Consider the following 16976-nt stretch of genomic DNA (forward strand, 5'->3'; position numbering starts at 1 on the left):
CCGTAAAAGATTATGGAGGACTATCATAACAATAACCTAAATAAAAAAAAAACAAGAAATAATAATAATAATAAAAAAATTAAATAACAAAGATACTATAGTATGTAATCTGAGATAACTACAAACGAGAGTCCTCCCGAAGGAACCCAACTCACCGGTGGGTTCTCTTCTTTTTTTTTTGTGGGGGGGGGAAGCGTGATAGAGGTCCTTAAAAAAAACATCCAGAAGAGTTTAAGAAGACTATAACGGAACAAGAAACAATAAGTTTCAAATTACACAAGTATTATGATACAAAATTAGTCCTATTGAGTATTCAAAGCAAACAGTAAATACAAACATCAGAAATAATTTTGAAGCAAGTCTATGTAGCTTAGGGCAAAGGTAGGTCCAGGGCCTAATGATGAAGCCATTTTTAGATGAAGCTCACGATAGAAAGTCAGAAGGTAACGATCAGGTAGTGAACCTTTAATAATATTAATTTTGTTTTACACATCTAAGTGAATGGAAAAGAAAACCAGGGAGATGCAAATCTACCTTAATGTTTAGCTTTAGGGACTGAGTCATCCTGTAAAGAAGAGATGAACTTCATCCCTTCTTCTGCTGTGAAAATAGGCATAGTCTTTTCCTTGGAAAAAAACAAAAGTTTAATTGGAAACCCCCCCCATCTATATGGGATTCCCATATTCTTCAAAGTGGCAGTTACTTATTTGAATGATCTCTGCGCGTCAATAGTGTCTTTGCACAGGTCTGCAAACAGGCTGTATGGATCCGGGAAGGATTTTTTCTCTTTAACCCCTTAAGCCCCGCAGGTGGTTTGCACGTTAATGACCGGGCCAATTTTTACAATTCTGACCACTGTCAATTTATGAGGTAATTACTCTGGAACGCTTCAACGGATCCCCCTGATTCTGAGATTGTTTTTTCGTGACATATTGTACTTCATGATTGTGGAAAAATTTCTTCGATATCACTTGCGTTTATTTGTGAAAAAAACGGAAATTTGGCGAAAATTTTGAAAATTTTGCAATTTTCAAAATTTGAATTTTTAAGCCCTGAAATCAGAGCGATATGTCACACAAAAGAGTTAATAAATAACATTTCCCACATGTCTACTTTACATCAGCACAATTTTGGAACCAAAATTTTTTTTTGTTAGGGAGCTATAAGGGTTAAAAGTTGACCAGCGATTTCTCATTTTTCCAACAAAATTTACAAAACCATTTTTTTAGGGACCACATCACATTTGAAGTCACTTTGAGAGGTCTTTATGACAGAAAATGCCCAAAAGTGACACCATTCTAAAAACTGCACCCCTCAAGGTGCTCAAAACCACATTCAAGAACTTTATTAACCCTTCAGGTGCTTCATAGGAATTTTTTGAATGTGGAAGAAAAAAAATGAACATTTAACTTTTTTCACAAAAATGTTACTTTAGACCCAATTTTTTTTATTTTCACAGGGGTAACAAGAAAAAATGGACCGCAAAATTTGTTGTGCAATTTCCCCTGGGCACGCAGATACCCAATATTTGGGGAAAAAACACTGTTTGGGCGCACTATAGGGCTCGGAAGGGAAGGAGCGCCATTTGACTTTTTGATTGTAAAATTTGCTTGAATAATTAGCGGACACCATGTTGCGTTTAGAGAGCCCCTGTGTGCCCAAACATTGGAGCTCCCCCACAAGTGACCCCATTTTGGAAACTAGACCCCCCAAGGCACCTTTCTAGATGCATAGTGAGCACTTTGAACCCCCAGGTGCTTCACAAATTGATTCGTAATAATGAAAAAGTGAAAAAAAAAACACTTTTTCATTTTTACGAATCAATTTGTGAAGCACCTAGGGGTTCCAACTGCTCACTATGCATCTAGATAGGTGCCTTGGGGGGTCTAGTTTCCAAAATGGGGTCACTTGTGGGGGAGCTCCAATGTTTGGGCACGCAGGGACTCTCTAAATGCAACATGGTATCCGCTAACAAATTGAATGGAAAATCGGCTCAAATTGTTAGCGGACACCACATTGCGTTTGGAGAGCCCCTCTGTCCCCAAAGTTTGGAGCTCCCCCACAAGTGACCCCATTTTGGAAACTAGACCCCTTCAGTGTACCGCGATGTGCCGGCAGCCGGGACGGTGAAGCAAGACTGCGGGGGCCATCGGAAGGTAAGTATAGATTTTTTTTATTATTATTTTTTACCATTCTTTGGGGTAACCGTATATAAATCCATGCCTTTTGCATGGATTTATATAGTGTGACCAAGTTGACAAGCACTTTCCAAGTGATGCTAAAATCGCTTGGAAAGCGCTTGTCAACCTGCATGCGGAAATGCAACTGAAGAACGCTTCACATCCGCATGTCCGTGGCAGGAACATGCATGTACAATCCGCATGCGTTTTTTCTGCCAGGGGAGATGCAGAAACGCTCAGGAAAAATCCAGAGCATTTCTGCATTGTGGGAACATAGCCTTATATTTGAATGAAAGGCGTATAGCTGGGGAATTAAAATTCAACTGCAGAAAAATAGCTACACCTCATGAGTACTTTCAAAGCAGATTTCCATCAAGTTCACTGTAAATTTCAGAGGATACTAATAATTATAGAATAAGTAGAATGAGTCAGCAAAAATTTCCTTGAAGGTATTTAGAAGGATTTACTTCCTGATTTTAGAGGGATGTGGATAAAGCATAAAGTAACACAATAATAACCTCCAGATCAAGTTAAAGAAGTTATTTCAGCTATAAATTTGTTTGTATAAGAATGGAAGTCCCAAGTCACAATGATTTCTTGTGCTATAGAAACCTTATAAGGCAGAAGTGCTGAGGTACTATAGAAGTCCCAAATATGTTTTCAACCCACAATCTCTGGCCAGACCACTAAGAAAAAAAAGTAAAAATTGTACATTCACACTGAAGGCATCAAAACTATGAATTAACACATGTGGAATTATATACTTAACAAAAAAGTGTGAAACAACTGAAAATATGTCTTATATTCTAGGTTCTTCAAAGTAGCCACCTTTTGCTTTGATGACTGCTTTGCACACTCTTGGCATTCTCTTGATGAGCTTCAAGAGGTAGTCACCGGAAATGGTCTTCCAACAATCTTGAAGGAGTTCCCAGAGATGCGTAGCACTTGTTGACCCTTTTGCCTTCACTTTGCGGTCCAGCTCAACCCAAACCATCTCGATTGGGTTCAGTTCTGGTGACTGTGGAGGCCAGGTTATCTGGCTTAGCACCCCATCACTCTCCTTCTTGGTCAAATAGCCCTTACACAGCCTGGAGGTGTGTTTGGGGTCCTTGTCCTGTTGAAAAATAAATGATGGTCCAACTAAACGCAAACCGGATGGAATAGCATGCCGCTGCAAGATGCTGTGCTAACCATGCTGGTTCAGTATGCCTTCAATTTTGAATAAATCCCCAACAGTGTCACCAGCAAAGCACCCCCACACCATCACACCTCCTCCTCCATGCTTCACGGTGGGAACCATGCATGTAGAGTCCATCCGTTCACCTTTTCTGCGTCGCACAAAGACACTGTGGGTGGAACCAACGATCTCAAATTTGGACTCATCAGACCAAAGCACAGATTTCCACTGGTCTAATGTCCATTCCTTGTGTTCTTTAGCCCAAACAAGTCTCTTCTGCTTGTTGCCTGTCCTTAGCAGTGGTTTCCAAGCAGCTATTTTACCATGAAGGCCTGCTGCACAAAGTCTCCTCTTAACAGTTGTAAAGATGTGTCTGCTGCTAGAACTCTGTGTGGCATTGACCTGGTCTCTAATCTGAGCTGCTGTTAACCTGCCTTTTCTGAGGCTGGTGACTCGGATAAACTTATCCTCAGAAGCAGAGGTGACTCTTGGTCTTCCTTTCCTGGGGCGGTCCTCATGTGAGCCAGTTTCTTTGTAGCGCTTGATGGTTTTTGCAACTGCACTTGGGGACACTTTCAAAGTTTGCCCAATTTTTCGCACTGACTGACCTTCATTTCTTAAAGTAATGATGGCCACTCATTTTTCTTTACTTGGCTGCTTTTTTCTTGCCATAATACAAATTCTAACAGTCTATTCAGTAGGACTATCAGCTGTGTTTCCACCAGACTTCTGCACAACACAACTGATGGTCCCAACCCCATTTATAAGGCAAGAAATCCCACTTATTAAACCTGACAGGGCACACCTGTGAAGTGAAAACCATTTTCGGTGACTACCTCTTGAAGCTCATCAAGAGAATGCCAAGAGTGTGCAAAGCAGTTATCAAAGCAAAAGGTGGCTACTTTGAAGAACCTAGAATATAAGACACATATTTTCAGTTGTTTCACACTTTTTTGTTAAGTACAGTGGTGGCCAAAAGTATTGGCACCCCTGCAATTCTGTCAGATAATACTCAGTTTCTTCCTGAAAATGATTGCAATCACAAATTATTTGGTATTATTATCTTCAATATGATCACTTCACCCTTAGATGAATTCATTGAGTGGTGTAGTTTATAAAATGGGGTCACTTATGGGGGGGTTCTGCTGTTCTGACACCTCATGGGCTCTCGTAGTGGGTCATGGCACCCGCAAACCATAAGGGTATGTGCCCAAAATGCAGAAATTTCCTGAGCGTTTTTTCCTCTCCCTGGCAGAAAAAAACGCATGCAGACTTTACATGTGTTTTTTTCTGCCAAGGAGAAGCGTTTTTACATCCGTTTATGAATGCATTTTTTTCAAGCGCTTTTCCAAACTATTTTGAGCATCACTTGGAAAAGGGCTTGACAAGTTGGTCACACAATATAAATCCATGCAACTGGCATGGATTTATGTTGTGTGATCGAGATTTCTGCTTAAAATACTGCACCTATAGTAAAAAAAAATAAAATAATTATAAAGTAAAAAAAAAAAAAATACACACACACACACACACACACACACACACACACACACACACACACACACACACACACACCTCTCCGGCGGCCCCCGGTCTGCTCCAGGCAGCATCCTCTCTTCTTGGCGGCCCACGGTGTACTGGCAGGACCTGTGGTGACTTCATTTAGTCACCTAACCGCTGACGTCAGCGGTCGCGTGACTATCAGCTGACTAAATGACATCACCGCAGGTCCTGCCAGTACACCGCGGGCCTCCTGGAGCAGACCGAGGGTCGCCGGAGAGGTGTATATGAATATTTTTTTTTTTATTTTTTGCTATATAAATATATATTTTTAACTTGCAGGTACCATGGTACCCGGTTTGGAGGAGAGTCTCCTCTTCTCCAGACCCGGGTGCCATCCGCGCATTGATCCACATAACATCCGCATGTATACATGCGGATATTATGCTGTTCAATGCAAGTCAATGGCGGCGATTTCACCGTGAAATCGCATGATAAATGGTTGTGCTGCGGATTTTTCCGCAATGATAATACGCAGTGGAAACTTCCACAGTATGTCCACATCACATGCGGATTATCATTGGGAAACATGGCAGACATCTTAACAAGCGATTTTAATGCGCTTCCTCAGCGGAAATGCATTAAATCCGCATCGTGGGCACACAGCCTAACAGTAAAATCTGCACTATAATATGGCGCTTCTTCCCTTCTGAGTTTTGCACTGTGACTCACAAATGGTTCCCGATTACATGTAGGGTATTGGTGCACTCAGGAGAAATTGCACAACAAACTGAGATGTTCATTTTTTCCTATTGGCTCTTATAAAAATTAAAAATTGTGGGCTAAAATAACATTTTAGGGGTAAAATATGATTTATTTTTTCTTCACCTCCCAATGGTATAAATATCTGTGAGGCACATGTGGTGTCAACATCCCCACTGCTCCCCTAGATTAATTCATTGACAGGTGTAGTTTGTAAAATGGGGTCACTCATGGGGGGGAAGGTCTGCTGTTCTGGCATCTCAGGGGCTCTGCCAATGTGACATGGCACCCTCAAACCAGTCCAGCAAAATCTGAACTCCAATACGGCGCTTCTTCCCTTCTGAGCTATGCACTGTGTCTCAAAAGTAGTTTCTGAACACATGTGGGGTATCTGTCTACTCATTGTATGGTCCATTTTGCTCCTGTCACCCTTGTGAAAGTAAAAACATTGGAGCTAAAAGAACATTTTTGTGGGAAAAATGTATGTGTCATTGGTTTTTTTAATTTATTTTATTTTCACAGCTCAACTTCTGTGAAGCACCTGGTGTTTCAAGGTGCTCACTACACATCTAGATACATTCCTTGAGGGATCTAATTTCCAAAATGGCATCATTTGTGGGGGGAGTTTCCACTTTTTAGACACAGCAGGAGCTCTCAAAACCCGACATGATGTTTACAATGTTAACAATCCAAGCCAATTTTGGATTCAAAAAGTCATACCTCATAAATTGACAGTGGTCAGAATAGTAAAATTTGGCCTGGTCATGAAGATGAAGGGGTTAAATTTTTTTTTTTTTTTTTTTATAAAAGTTGCTTAGGTTACCTGACAATTTTTACTGAAAGAAACTTGATGTCCCAGCTCCTTAGAATGAAATCTAGCATTTATTTAGTCCATTTAAAAAAAAAAAAAAAAAACATTAACAAGCTCCTAAAATGTCACCCATGTGAGAAGCATAAGGCGACGTGTTTCGATCGCAATCCTGTGACCTTTATCTGTGCCAGGCTCAGCCATTTAGTATCTGGTGACCAATAGAGGTGTATGGACAGTAACAGAATGTTAATAATTTTACATATGAAATAAAAGCCTAAAAATGTGATTGAGGTGTAGACTTCTGGTTTTAATTCTAGAGGTATTTGTTGAAAGAAACATTACTTGTTTAGAAATTCCAGCCATTTTTTATCCAAAGTCCTTTCCGTTTCTGAAGCTCATAAGTAATTGGCAGTTGAGTGATGAGCCAATCTAATCCGTACCTTGTCCATCCACTTCTGAGCCTGGTATTAGCCCCACTGTGGCCCAGTATGGATTGTCTTATTATTTCATTAACCATTTAAAAAGATAAATCTCACCTGACCGCAACACAATTGAAGATATGGCAAACCATCACAGTAGACAAGTTTTTAGCAATGTCTGTGTGTTCCAGACTTCAGCCGATCATTTGATGCAAATTGTTTGCATCTGACTATTAAATATATTATTTAAATTCATTTTTATTGTCCAATCAGTTTTGAGACTGAGAAAATGGAGGCAATATGTGTATTTTAAAAAAAAAAGTGTAATTCCTAAGCAGTTGGTGGAATATTTTTGTAAACCTCTTAAACTAATGCCGGAAGTCCACACTAGAGTCTCATCTTGATGGTTTGTCCATTGTGCTGGTAAAGATTGATGACATTTTCATAATTTAGGCTTTCTGTCACAAAACCCGCTCATTGATAGCTGTTTTCATAATGTAGATTTTTTTTTGTATCTATTCTTTTCACTTACTGATCCTAGCTGAGACATTGGAGTTTGAAATGTATGGGAGGTTTTTATATTTACATGGTTTTTGTCCTTAATCTTTTGGTGTTTTTTCTTACTTTTTATGGAGGGAGGTAGTTTTGAGGCACTTAAACTTTTATAGACACTAATGTGATTTGAAATTTGAGAGTTTTTATTTATTTTGTTTTAGTTCTTGAACAAGATGTCTTCACAAAGAAACATGAGAGCTAGTGATATCAATCCATGTTTGGAGGTTGGTTGAGATCTTTGTATTGAGATGTTTATACTGCTGTGACTCTCGTAGTAGTAAATTATCTATATCACTCTAACAATTGAAATAATCACCTGTTTTTTACCCCCTGGTAGTCTTTTCTGCTCTTTATTTAGAGGGGTGTTCTGGCTTTGCTCACCTCAGCATTGAGGGGGGAGTGGGGTCATTGATGGCACATCTACTGATACTTGGCTAGTATTTTGCACCTGTCCTAGAATAATAAAGGGGCAAGTACATGATACCTGCCAGTCTCACATGAAGGCAGTGAGTATAACTTGATGGGACATCACTGGCTGCACTTGTGTAAAAATGAGCAGAGCTAGAGTACCCCTTTATTGCTTGGTTACACACATCTGATTATCTGTGGTCTGTTTAGAGGAAATTTGCTGTATTTAAAGCCGTTATAAATATTTGCAAAATACAGACCTCCGATAGTAATGGAATCGAGAGCAGACGTCATGTTCATTTACTCAGTGGTTTTGTACCTGAATGAAAGTTACCTTGTGAATAATGAAGTTCTTTCCAATCTCTCTTAAAGGAAACCAGTGCTTCATCAAAGTGCATGGATCAAAACAACTACCAAAGAGAACTGTGTTCTTTATATTTTCAGAGATATAAACAGTGTCGGAAGTTTTGGGTAAGTTCAGATGTTTTAAAGGTAATCTAAAATATGATGTATTTTATATCCTATAAATGGGAATAAAAATGTCCTGTTTTGTGTGTATGTACACAAATGGTGATTAAAGGACAAAAAAAATAGGTACAATATACTTAAGTTGGGGGTTTGCTCTTCTTATTTCTATTAAAGAAAAATATGACCATTTTGTGGTGCTGGTCTGTCTTGTGGTACTTCCACATTGGCTTTATTGGGGCTTCCATCTGATGCACTGCAAAGACAGGGTTTGAGTGTAACCCCGGATGGGGCTATACACTTTAGTGGGGCAGAGGGAGGCACTTTATGCTCTGTCTGCCTCACTAAAGTCAATGGCCCCATCGAGGGGTTACATCCGAGTCCTGTTTTTCAGAGCTTCAGATGGAAGGCACACAAACCCACCGATGTGTAGCCCAAATGCAATGTGATACTGGCCTTAGAAACGCCACTACACGTCAGTGGAGGTTGCTGTGTATTTGTGAGGCTAGTTGTCATTTTGGTCACCTTTTTATATGTAGCCACCACCATTTTATTGGACTCCTTCCATTTATTATACCGAGCCTAGTAGCTGCTGCCTTTACTGATTAGTGTGAGATGTCAGCAGCAGCAGAGAGGTTGACAACATCTGTGTCTATCAGTCTGAATGGATGCAGATTGACCAACGTTCACAAAGGATTATCCAGTGATGTGGAAATGTAAGTACACCAGCCTCAGTGGGTCTATGATCTATTCAGTAGTATAGAGATGGTTTTGTAAAACCTGGTGCCGGATCCGCTTTAGGCCGTGTGCTCGCGAAGCATTTTTGTCTTTTGTGTATTTTCACAGTGTCTTACAGTTCCAGCAAAGTGGATACGATTTATAGAAATCTCCTGCGCACTGAACTTCTTTTTTACGCAGCGTAAACTCGTCTACAGTGTGTGTGTTTCAAATCTGCCAACTTGTCAATTTCTCTTGAGGGTGCGTTGAGTTTTATCTGCAGATTTTTCCCATAGACCTGCATTAGATGTGGAAATCCGCAGGTAAAATAACCACACATTTTTAGTGCATGTTTGCCACAGAAACATAAAAAATGCATATAATCCGCACATGGCTGTATCAATAAAGTTTTGACAAAGCCAAATACCAGAAAGCGTCAAAAACAAAGCTGCTTTGTTTAACACCTTACTGGCCTGGGGCATATTAGTACACCCCAGGCCATCACCCCCATTTCACTGAGGGCTCCGGTGCTGAGCCCACACTGAACCGGGCACATGTCAGCTGATTATTACAGCTGACATGTGCCCGCAACAGCTGCGGGTGAAATCGCAATCCACCCGCGGCTGTTAACCAGTTAAATGCCGCTGTCAATCTCTGACAGCGTCATTTAACAGCGCCGTTCCGGAAGCGCGTCACTTACCCCGCCCATCGGTGACCCCGTCACGTGATCTCGGGTCACTGATGGGTGGGCATGACAATCCTGGGTCTGCAGCAGACCCCAGTGGTTGTCATGTAAAGATCGCTATGAGCGCCACCTATTGGTCGGCGCTCATAGCACAGCAGCAATTCTGCTACATAGAGGTGATCTGTTCATCACCTCTATGTAACAGAGGCGATCAGACAATTGCGCTTCGAGTCTCCTATGGAGACTATTGAAGCATGCAAAAAGTGTGTGTGTGTGTATGTATGTATATGTATATATGTATGTATATATATATATATATATATATATATATAATATATATATATATATATATATATATATATATAATATATTAGTTTAAATCACCCCACAAAATAAACCCCACATACACATATTTGGTATCGCCACGTTCAAAATCACCCGATCTATCAATGTAAAAAAAGAATTAATCCGATCGGTAAACGGCGTAATGAGAAAAAAAACTCCAGACGCCAGAATTCCTTTTTTTTGGTCGACGCAACATTGCAATAACGGGCGATCAAAACATTGTATCTACCCCAAAATGGTATCAATAAAAACGTCCGCCCAGCGCGCAAAAAATAAGCCCTCACCCGGCCCCAGATCCCGAAGAATGGAGACGCTACGGGTCTCGGGGAAAATGGTGCCTTTTTTTTTTTTTTTTCTTTTTAGCAAACTTTGGATTTTTTTTTCACCACTTAAATAAAAAAGAACCTATACATGTTTTGTGTCTACGAAATCGAAATGACCTGGAGAATAATGATGGCAGGTCAGTTTTAGCATCCAGTGAGCGTGGAAAGAAAAAAAACAAAAACCAACTGTGGAATTGCATTTTTTTTGCAATTTCACCGCACTTGGAATTTTTTTCCCTTTTTCCAGTACACGATATGGTAAAACTAGTAATGGTATTTAAAAGTACAACTAGTCCTGCAAAAAATAAGCCTCACATGGCCATATTGACCAAAAAATAAAAACGATATGGCTCTGGGAACAAGGGAAGCAAAAAACGAAAATGCAAAAACGGAAAATCCCAAGGTCGTAAAGGGGTTAAAGCTTAACATATCAACGAGAGAGACAAAAAAAAGAGAAAAAAATGCAAGTAACCTAGTTTACATAATAGGTGAAGAAATGGTGCAGAAAATCTGCAACATCAAAAACTCACCAAACACTGATTGTGGGAACGTAGCCTTTTAACACACTTTTGAGTGTGTAGGTAAAATGTGCTCTTAATTGCCTCAGTTGCAGGAGGCTCCATTGATGCTACTGCTCGGGATTCCCATAGATCAAACCAGGCAATCCTTATACTGTGGTATTATGCATTAAGGCTATGTGCCCACGATGCAGAAATGCTACATATTTTTTCCGCTTTTCCCTGGCAGGAAAAACGCATGCGGTTTTTACATGCCTTTTTCCCGCCAGGTAGAATCGTTTGTCAAGCGTTTTTGCATGCATTTCTGCACGCGGGTTATCAAGCGCTTTTCCAAGCGATTTTAGCATCACTTGGAAAAGTGCTTGACAACTTGGTCACACTATATAAATCCATGCAAACGGCAGGAATTTATAGTAGTGTGGCCAAGTTAGTTAAAAAAAAAAGAATAAGAATGGTAAAAAATAAAGATTATACTTACCTTCCGATGTCCTCCCGGTGTTTTCTCCGCTGCGCCCGGTGTCTTGGGCGTCTCGCGGTGGTGTGAAGGACCTGCGGTGATGTCATTGGGTCATGTGACAGGTCACATGACTGTGACGTCATGGCAGGTCCTTCACAACACCGCGACCCATACAGCAGACCAGACGGAGGGGAGAAAACACCGGGAGGACATCGGAAGGTAAGTATAATCTTTTTTTCTTTATTTTAAATTCTTTTTTTTAACAGGTTCTATGGTACCCAGGTCTGTATGAGTCTCCTCTCCTCCAGACCTGGGTACCATCCACACATTGAACCGTGTGATATCCGCATGTACAGATGCTGTGATGCGGATGTCACGCGGTCCAATGCAAGTCAATGGCGGCGATTACACTGCGTGTCCGCAAAATTATTGGCATGCTGTGTATTTTTCCGCAGTGATAATCCGCAGTGGAAATTTCCGCAGCACGTGCACAGCACATGCGGATCATCATTGGGGACCATGGGGCACGTATTACCAAGCGTTTTTTAAGCGTTTTCGCTGCGGAAATTCCGCGGCAAAAACGCTTGAAAAACGCATAGTGGGCACGCAGCCTAACACATTGTTCTAAAGGTGATACGTCAGTTTCTGCAAATAAGATAAAACTAGATTGTAGTCAAATATTTTGGGTTGTTTGGATGGAAAATTGGCAGTTCATTTTTTTTCCCCCTCAATTTCTGAACTAAGTTCTTTCTGCTCATTGTGTCTGGTTATAGCTAATCTACATCCGTAAGGCCTTTTTCAGATGTCCATGGTTGTATTCATATTTTTCATGGATAGATCATGCACCCATTATAGTCTATACGGTCACTCTTTTGTAAACTCAGTGGCTTGTTCATTTTTGATCCAAATCATGGTTCAAACTTGTCAACGCAAGTCTATGGGTCTGTGATAAACGTGGACATCACAACGATGGCATCTTAGTGGCATCATTGTGGTGTCTGATTATAACTGTTTGCTAGGAGAAGCTTGAGAAATCTCCCATTAGTGTTTTTGTTTTGTTTTTTATAATACAAGAGAAACTGATGAAACACTGGTGGCAATAACTGATTGGAAGTTGATCAATTTTTTCACATATGTAAGTGAAACCCAAGATGTAATTTCTTACTTGGCCATTAAAAAAAGGGTATTCCCATCTCCAAGATCCTATCCCAATATGTAGTGTGTATAGTAGTAATAATAATAATATTAGCAAATACCTCCAATTATAAATGTAGTATAGTTTTTCTGTTTTGCTATGTCGTTTACCTCATGTGCAGAAGACGCGCCCCCCTGGGGCCGTGGAGTACTCGGCGCCGGGCGGTCAGTAACAGGAGAATAAAGTTTTGGGGATAAAGTTTCGTGACGCCACCCGTGGTAAGCGGCTATAGGCGGCCGCCGCTGCTGTTCAGATCCACTGGGGCTGTTGGTGACGCAGCAGAGATGGTTAAGCTCTCCACGGGTAGAGCTAGGCCCCAGGGCAGTTAAAAAGGTAGCTTTGTTGTTGGTGTATTGCAAGGCAGGTGACGCAGCAATTAAGTCAAGGATACAGCGGGGTGCAGTCTTCAAGTTTTTACTCACAGTTCTTATGATGTTCCAGGTTACAACTGCCAGCAGGTAACAGCCCACCGAGTCCTGTGTCCTCGGGGAAGTGATCCAGCCAACTCTCAGATAACTTGGGTGCACTTGATCGGGACCCCCTTCTTGTGTACCTTTCCCGGGTTGTCTCTCTCTGCGCTGGCTCTCGCCCTGTGCCTCACACACAGTGTCGCGAGCCAGTGACCGCGTGCCTGGTCTGACGACGTCCTAAATGGCCACCTTTTCAGCGAATGTGTGTGGTTTTGGCTACGGCACTTAGAGATACCGCAGCCTCCAGTTTGCTAGCTGAGTCTCGCAGTCCTCCACTAGTCTGGGGCCGGTCCCCTACTGCGACCTGATCCCTTCTCCTGACTACGGTCAGCGTGAATTCTGGCGCACGGGTGGACTCCGCACTTCCTGTGCCCCTAGGATCCCTTGTCTGTCTCTGGAGCCCTTCTCTGACTTACTCGCTCCTCTCGTTCTCTCTCCTACTGGGCCCCTCTGACTGGGACGTCACTCTGTCTGGACCCTACTCCTCAACGGTCCTCACTCACTGGGCCCTTCTAGATGTTTCTATCTGTCTTTTTATACTGTCTGTCATGTGACCCACGTCACTAACTGTCACTCTACGTGGTCCCCTCTAACTTCAGTCCTTCCTTGTGTGCTCCCCTAAACTACTTCCTCCACCCACCTCCTCTACCTAGTTCCCTCCTCCAGACAGAGACTGTGCTCTCCCTCAGGAGCAATCTCGCCCTTCCCTACTGGCGTCATGTGGTGTTGGATGTGGGTGTGTGGGTCCCGGGTAGTGCTCCCTTCTTACCCGAGAGTTGGGGTACCACACCCTTGGCTGAGATGCAGTACCTCTGTGGCGACTGGACCCGCAGGGGCACCACACAGACATTGCAGGACCTTAGGTATTCATGGTTACGACCACTAGCAACTAGCTAACTGTCACTATGAGTGGTCGTAACCATGGATATGTGGTGCCCCTGCGGGTCCAGTTGCCACAGAGGTACTGCATCTCAGCCAGAGGTGTGGTACCCCACTCTCAGGTAAGGAGGGAGCACTACCTGGGACCCAACCACTCACATCCATCACTACACCATTCCCTAGGGAGGGTCCAGATAGCTCCTAAGGGAGAGCACAGACCTGGTCTTGTCTGAAAGGTGGAACTAAGTAGAGGATGTGGGTGGAGGAAGAAGTTTAGGGGAGCACTGAAAGAAGAGTATAAAAGTAAGAGTAGAAACATCTAGAAGGGGTCCAGAGGAGTTGAGAGGAGTTCAGTGAGAAGTAGAACCCAGTCAGAGAGGCCCAGGAGGAGAGCGAGGAGAGAAGACCAGAGCAGTGAGAAGGGCTCCAGAGATGGAAGGGATCCTAGGGGCACGGCGAGTGCGGGATGCCACCTGTGTGCCCGAGTTCACACTGACCGTGAAGGGATCAGGCCACAGTAGGGGACCGGCCCCAGACTAGTGGAGGACTGCAAGACTCTGCTAACAAATCGGAGGTTTTGGTATCTTCATGTGCTGTAGCCAAAATCCACACACATTCGCTGAAAAGGTGGCCATATAGGACAAAGGGGACAGAGAGGATGTCGCCCCCAACAAAAGACCCGGGGTCACTGGCTCGGGACACTGTGTGTGAGGCGCAGGGCTGGAGGACGAGAGCCAGCGCAGAGAGACGACCTGGGAAGGTACACAAGAAGGGGGTCCCGATCAAGTACACACAAATTATCTGAGAGTTGGCTGGATCACTTCCCTGGAGGACACAGGACGACGTGGGCGGTTATAATCTGGCAGTTGTAACCTGTAGCATCTTAACAACTGTGAGTAAACACTTGAAGACTGCACCCCGCTGTGTCCTTTACTTAATTGCTGCGTCACCTGCCTTGCACATCCCCAACATCCTAAGCCTCCTATTTAACTGCCCTGGGGCCTAGCTCTACCTGTGGAGAGTTGAACCATCTCTGCTGCATCAGCAACAGCCCCAGTGGATCTGAATAGCAGCGGCGGCCACCTATAGCCGCATACCACGTGTGGCGTCACAAACTTTATTTCCCTAATTGACTTTTCTTATTGACCGCCCTGGGCCACGGACCGGGTCACTACCCCAAATAGAACCAACCGGCCTGGCTACCGAGTACCCCATGGCCCCAGGGGGCGTGTCAGATACCTAAGGTCCTGCAATGCCCTGCACATGAGGAAAGACATAGCAAATCAGAAAAACTATACATTTCTAATTGGAGGTATTTGCTAATATTATTATTATTATACCTGCTACATATTGGGATGGGATCTTGGAGATGGGAATACCCCTTTTTAAGTCTAATTAAGCAAACTGTCCTTTCAGCACTCTGGGGTATTGGAAGAATCCCTTCAGGATTCCATGGGACACCGAAACCTAGCTGAAATAATATGGTTATTTGCTGATCCTACTGGTTTAGTAAAACAGCAGGAAACCTGGGTATTGTGACTGTAATACCATGCACCCTTATTACAGGCAGGTAAAGGCAGCCTAGCTACCCATTTAAAGGGGCTGCTTTCTTCTCCTGAACAAACACTGACCATATACAAGTCATGCAGCTTTCACTTAATGGCCTGTACACACTGTCTGCCTCACGGGGATGTGCTGCTAACAACAGTGATAAAGTGGCCTGAATGAATGATCTTATCGGCCGATGAAGGAGCGCTCATCCCCAATTTTACCCTTGTATATGAGTCTTTAGGTCTTTATTGTTCCCTTTCTATTTTGCATCAGGATTGTATCCTATATAGTGAGGCCATGGCCTTATATTTTCTCAATCAGTATTTGGTCCGTATTCGGTCAGTATTTTTTCTCAGGAGTGGGAGACAAAACCAGGATTGGGTGATAAATGCAGAATTGGTGACTTGTTTCTATTATACCTTTTCTCTGATTGTTCCTCACCTGGTTTTGTCTCCCACTCCTGAGAAAAAATACTGACCAAATACTGATAGTGGGGCCGTGGCCTTATGGAGATTCACACTTCCTCTATGGCTTACAAATACTGATGTAAAACACTGACCAAAGTATAGCAATGTGCATACTTGGGCTCGATGACCTTGGATTATCTATAATCCTGTTATACATGGTAGGAGCATTAATCTTAGACATCTTTTATTGCAGCACACGATTATGATGAAAAGAAGAGGCGATGGTGTGAGTCCTGCAATGCCCACTGCCGATGAAAGGAAGCAAATCCTGGCGTCTCTGGATAAGCTGCCGTACTGAAGGACCATTTGCCTTTTTCTTGCATTTTATCCTATTTCATTTGCTTTTTACAAGATTTATTTTTTTTGTATGAGGAAAAGTTTTAACATGTGCAATTAAAGCACAGTGTATAACGTCGTTATGTGTGACTTACAATCTGACAAACACCTATAGGCCAAGTATACAAGCATCGCTCAGCATGTACTTGTTTTATTTACGACTGTGTTTACATGGTGACTTTTCTATAATTATTGTAGGTAATAATGCTGAAATGTTCCCAAAATATCTGTCTGTATGAGATGAGTAGTATAGATGATGGTTCTAGTAATGACATACAGGATCTCCAAATGATTCTAGCTGAATCCAATCCTGTAACCCAGCAGTTGTATTCAGGTTGTGCATTATGTTCTATAGGTGGGACTATGGGGCAGATTTAGAAAAATTGTCTTAAACCCCCACAAAAAGTCTTTCTTGTCCATAGTAACCAACCACAGCACAACTCAATTAAAGTTCCCAGGACAAGAGACCTAATCACACCCTGTGTGTAAGGACCTCAATCAAGCCACATAGGGCAATGATGAAACCTATAGAAAGATAGTATAGACCTCTCCAGTACTGGTAGTTGTTGGGTAGGATACTCACCTTATATTATGGGAAACTTCCCAGCCGGCGGTGATGAGGAGACCGGCGTGTGCTGCACTGCCCTGTGGCAGAGGAGCGGGTCACAGGAGGCAGGAGCAGAGGCCCAGAGGTAGAAGTTGGAGCTGGGGCTAACACTGTGCCCGCTGATAAAGAGAATGAATATGCGCTGCTCC

The 16976-nt window shown here is 42.6% G+C and overlaps 1 protein-coding gene across 1 annotated transcript in view; it reads left to right on the forward strand.

The window, feature by feature from the left end:
• The window catches only part of CHCHD7 (coiled-coil-helix-coiled-coil-helix domain containing 7), a 28268-nt gene extending 11969 nt beyond the window's left edge, over window positions 1–16299 (forward strand). The window contains exons 2-4 of the mRNA XM_073679318.1: window positions 7566–7628; window positions 8185–8283; window positions 16078–16299. Coding sequence (XP_073535419.1) covers window positions 7578–7628; window positions 8185–8283; window positions 16078–16182 — 255 coding nt within the window. The 5' untranslated portion in view covers window positions 7566–7577 and the 3' untranslated portion in view covers window positions 16183–16299. The remainder of the gene's footprint in view (window positions 1–7565; window positions 7629–8184; window positions 8284–16077) is intronic.
• The last annotated feature ends 677 nt before the right edge of the window (window positions 16300–16976 follow it).

This window comes from Phyllobates terribilis, unplaced genomic scaffold, assembly GCF_046119375.1.
Source record: "Phyllobates terribilis strain yellow unplaced genomic scaffold, ASM4611937v1 Scaffold_4__5_contigs__length_816908805, whole genome shotgun sequence".
Classification (NCBI taxonomy): Eukaryota; Metazoa; Chordata; class Amphibia; order Anura; family Dendrobatidae; genus Phyllobates; species Phyllobates terribilis.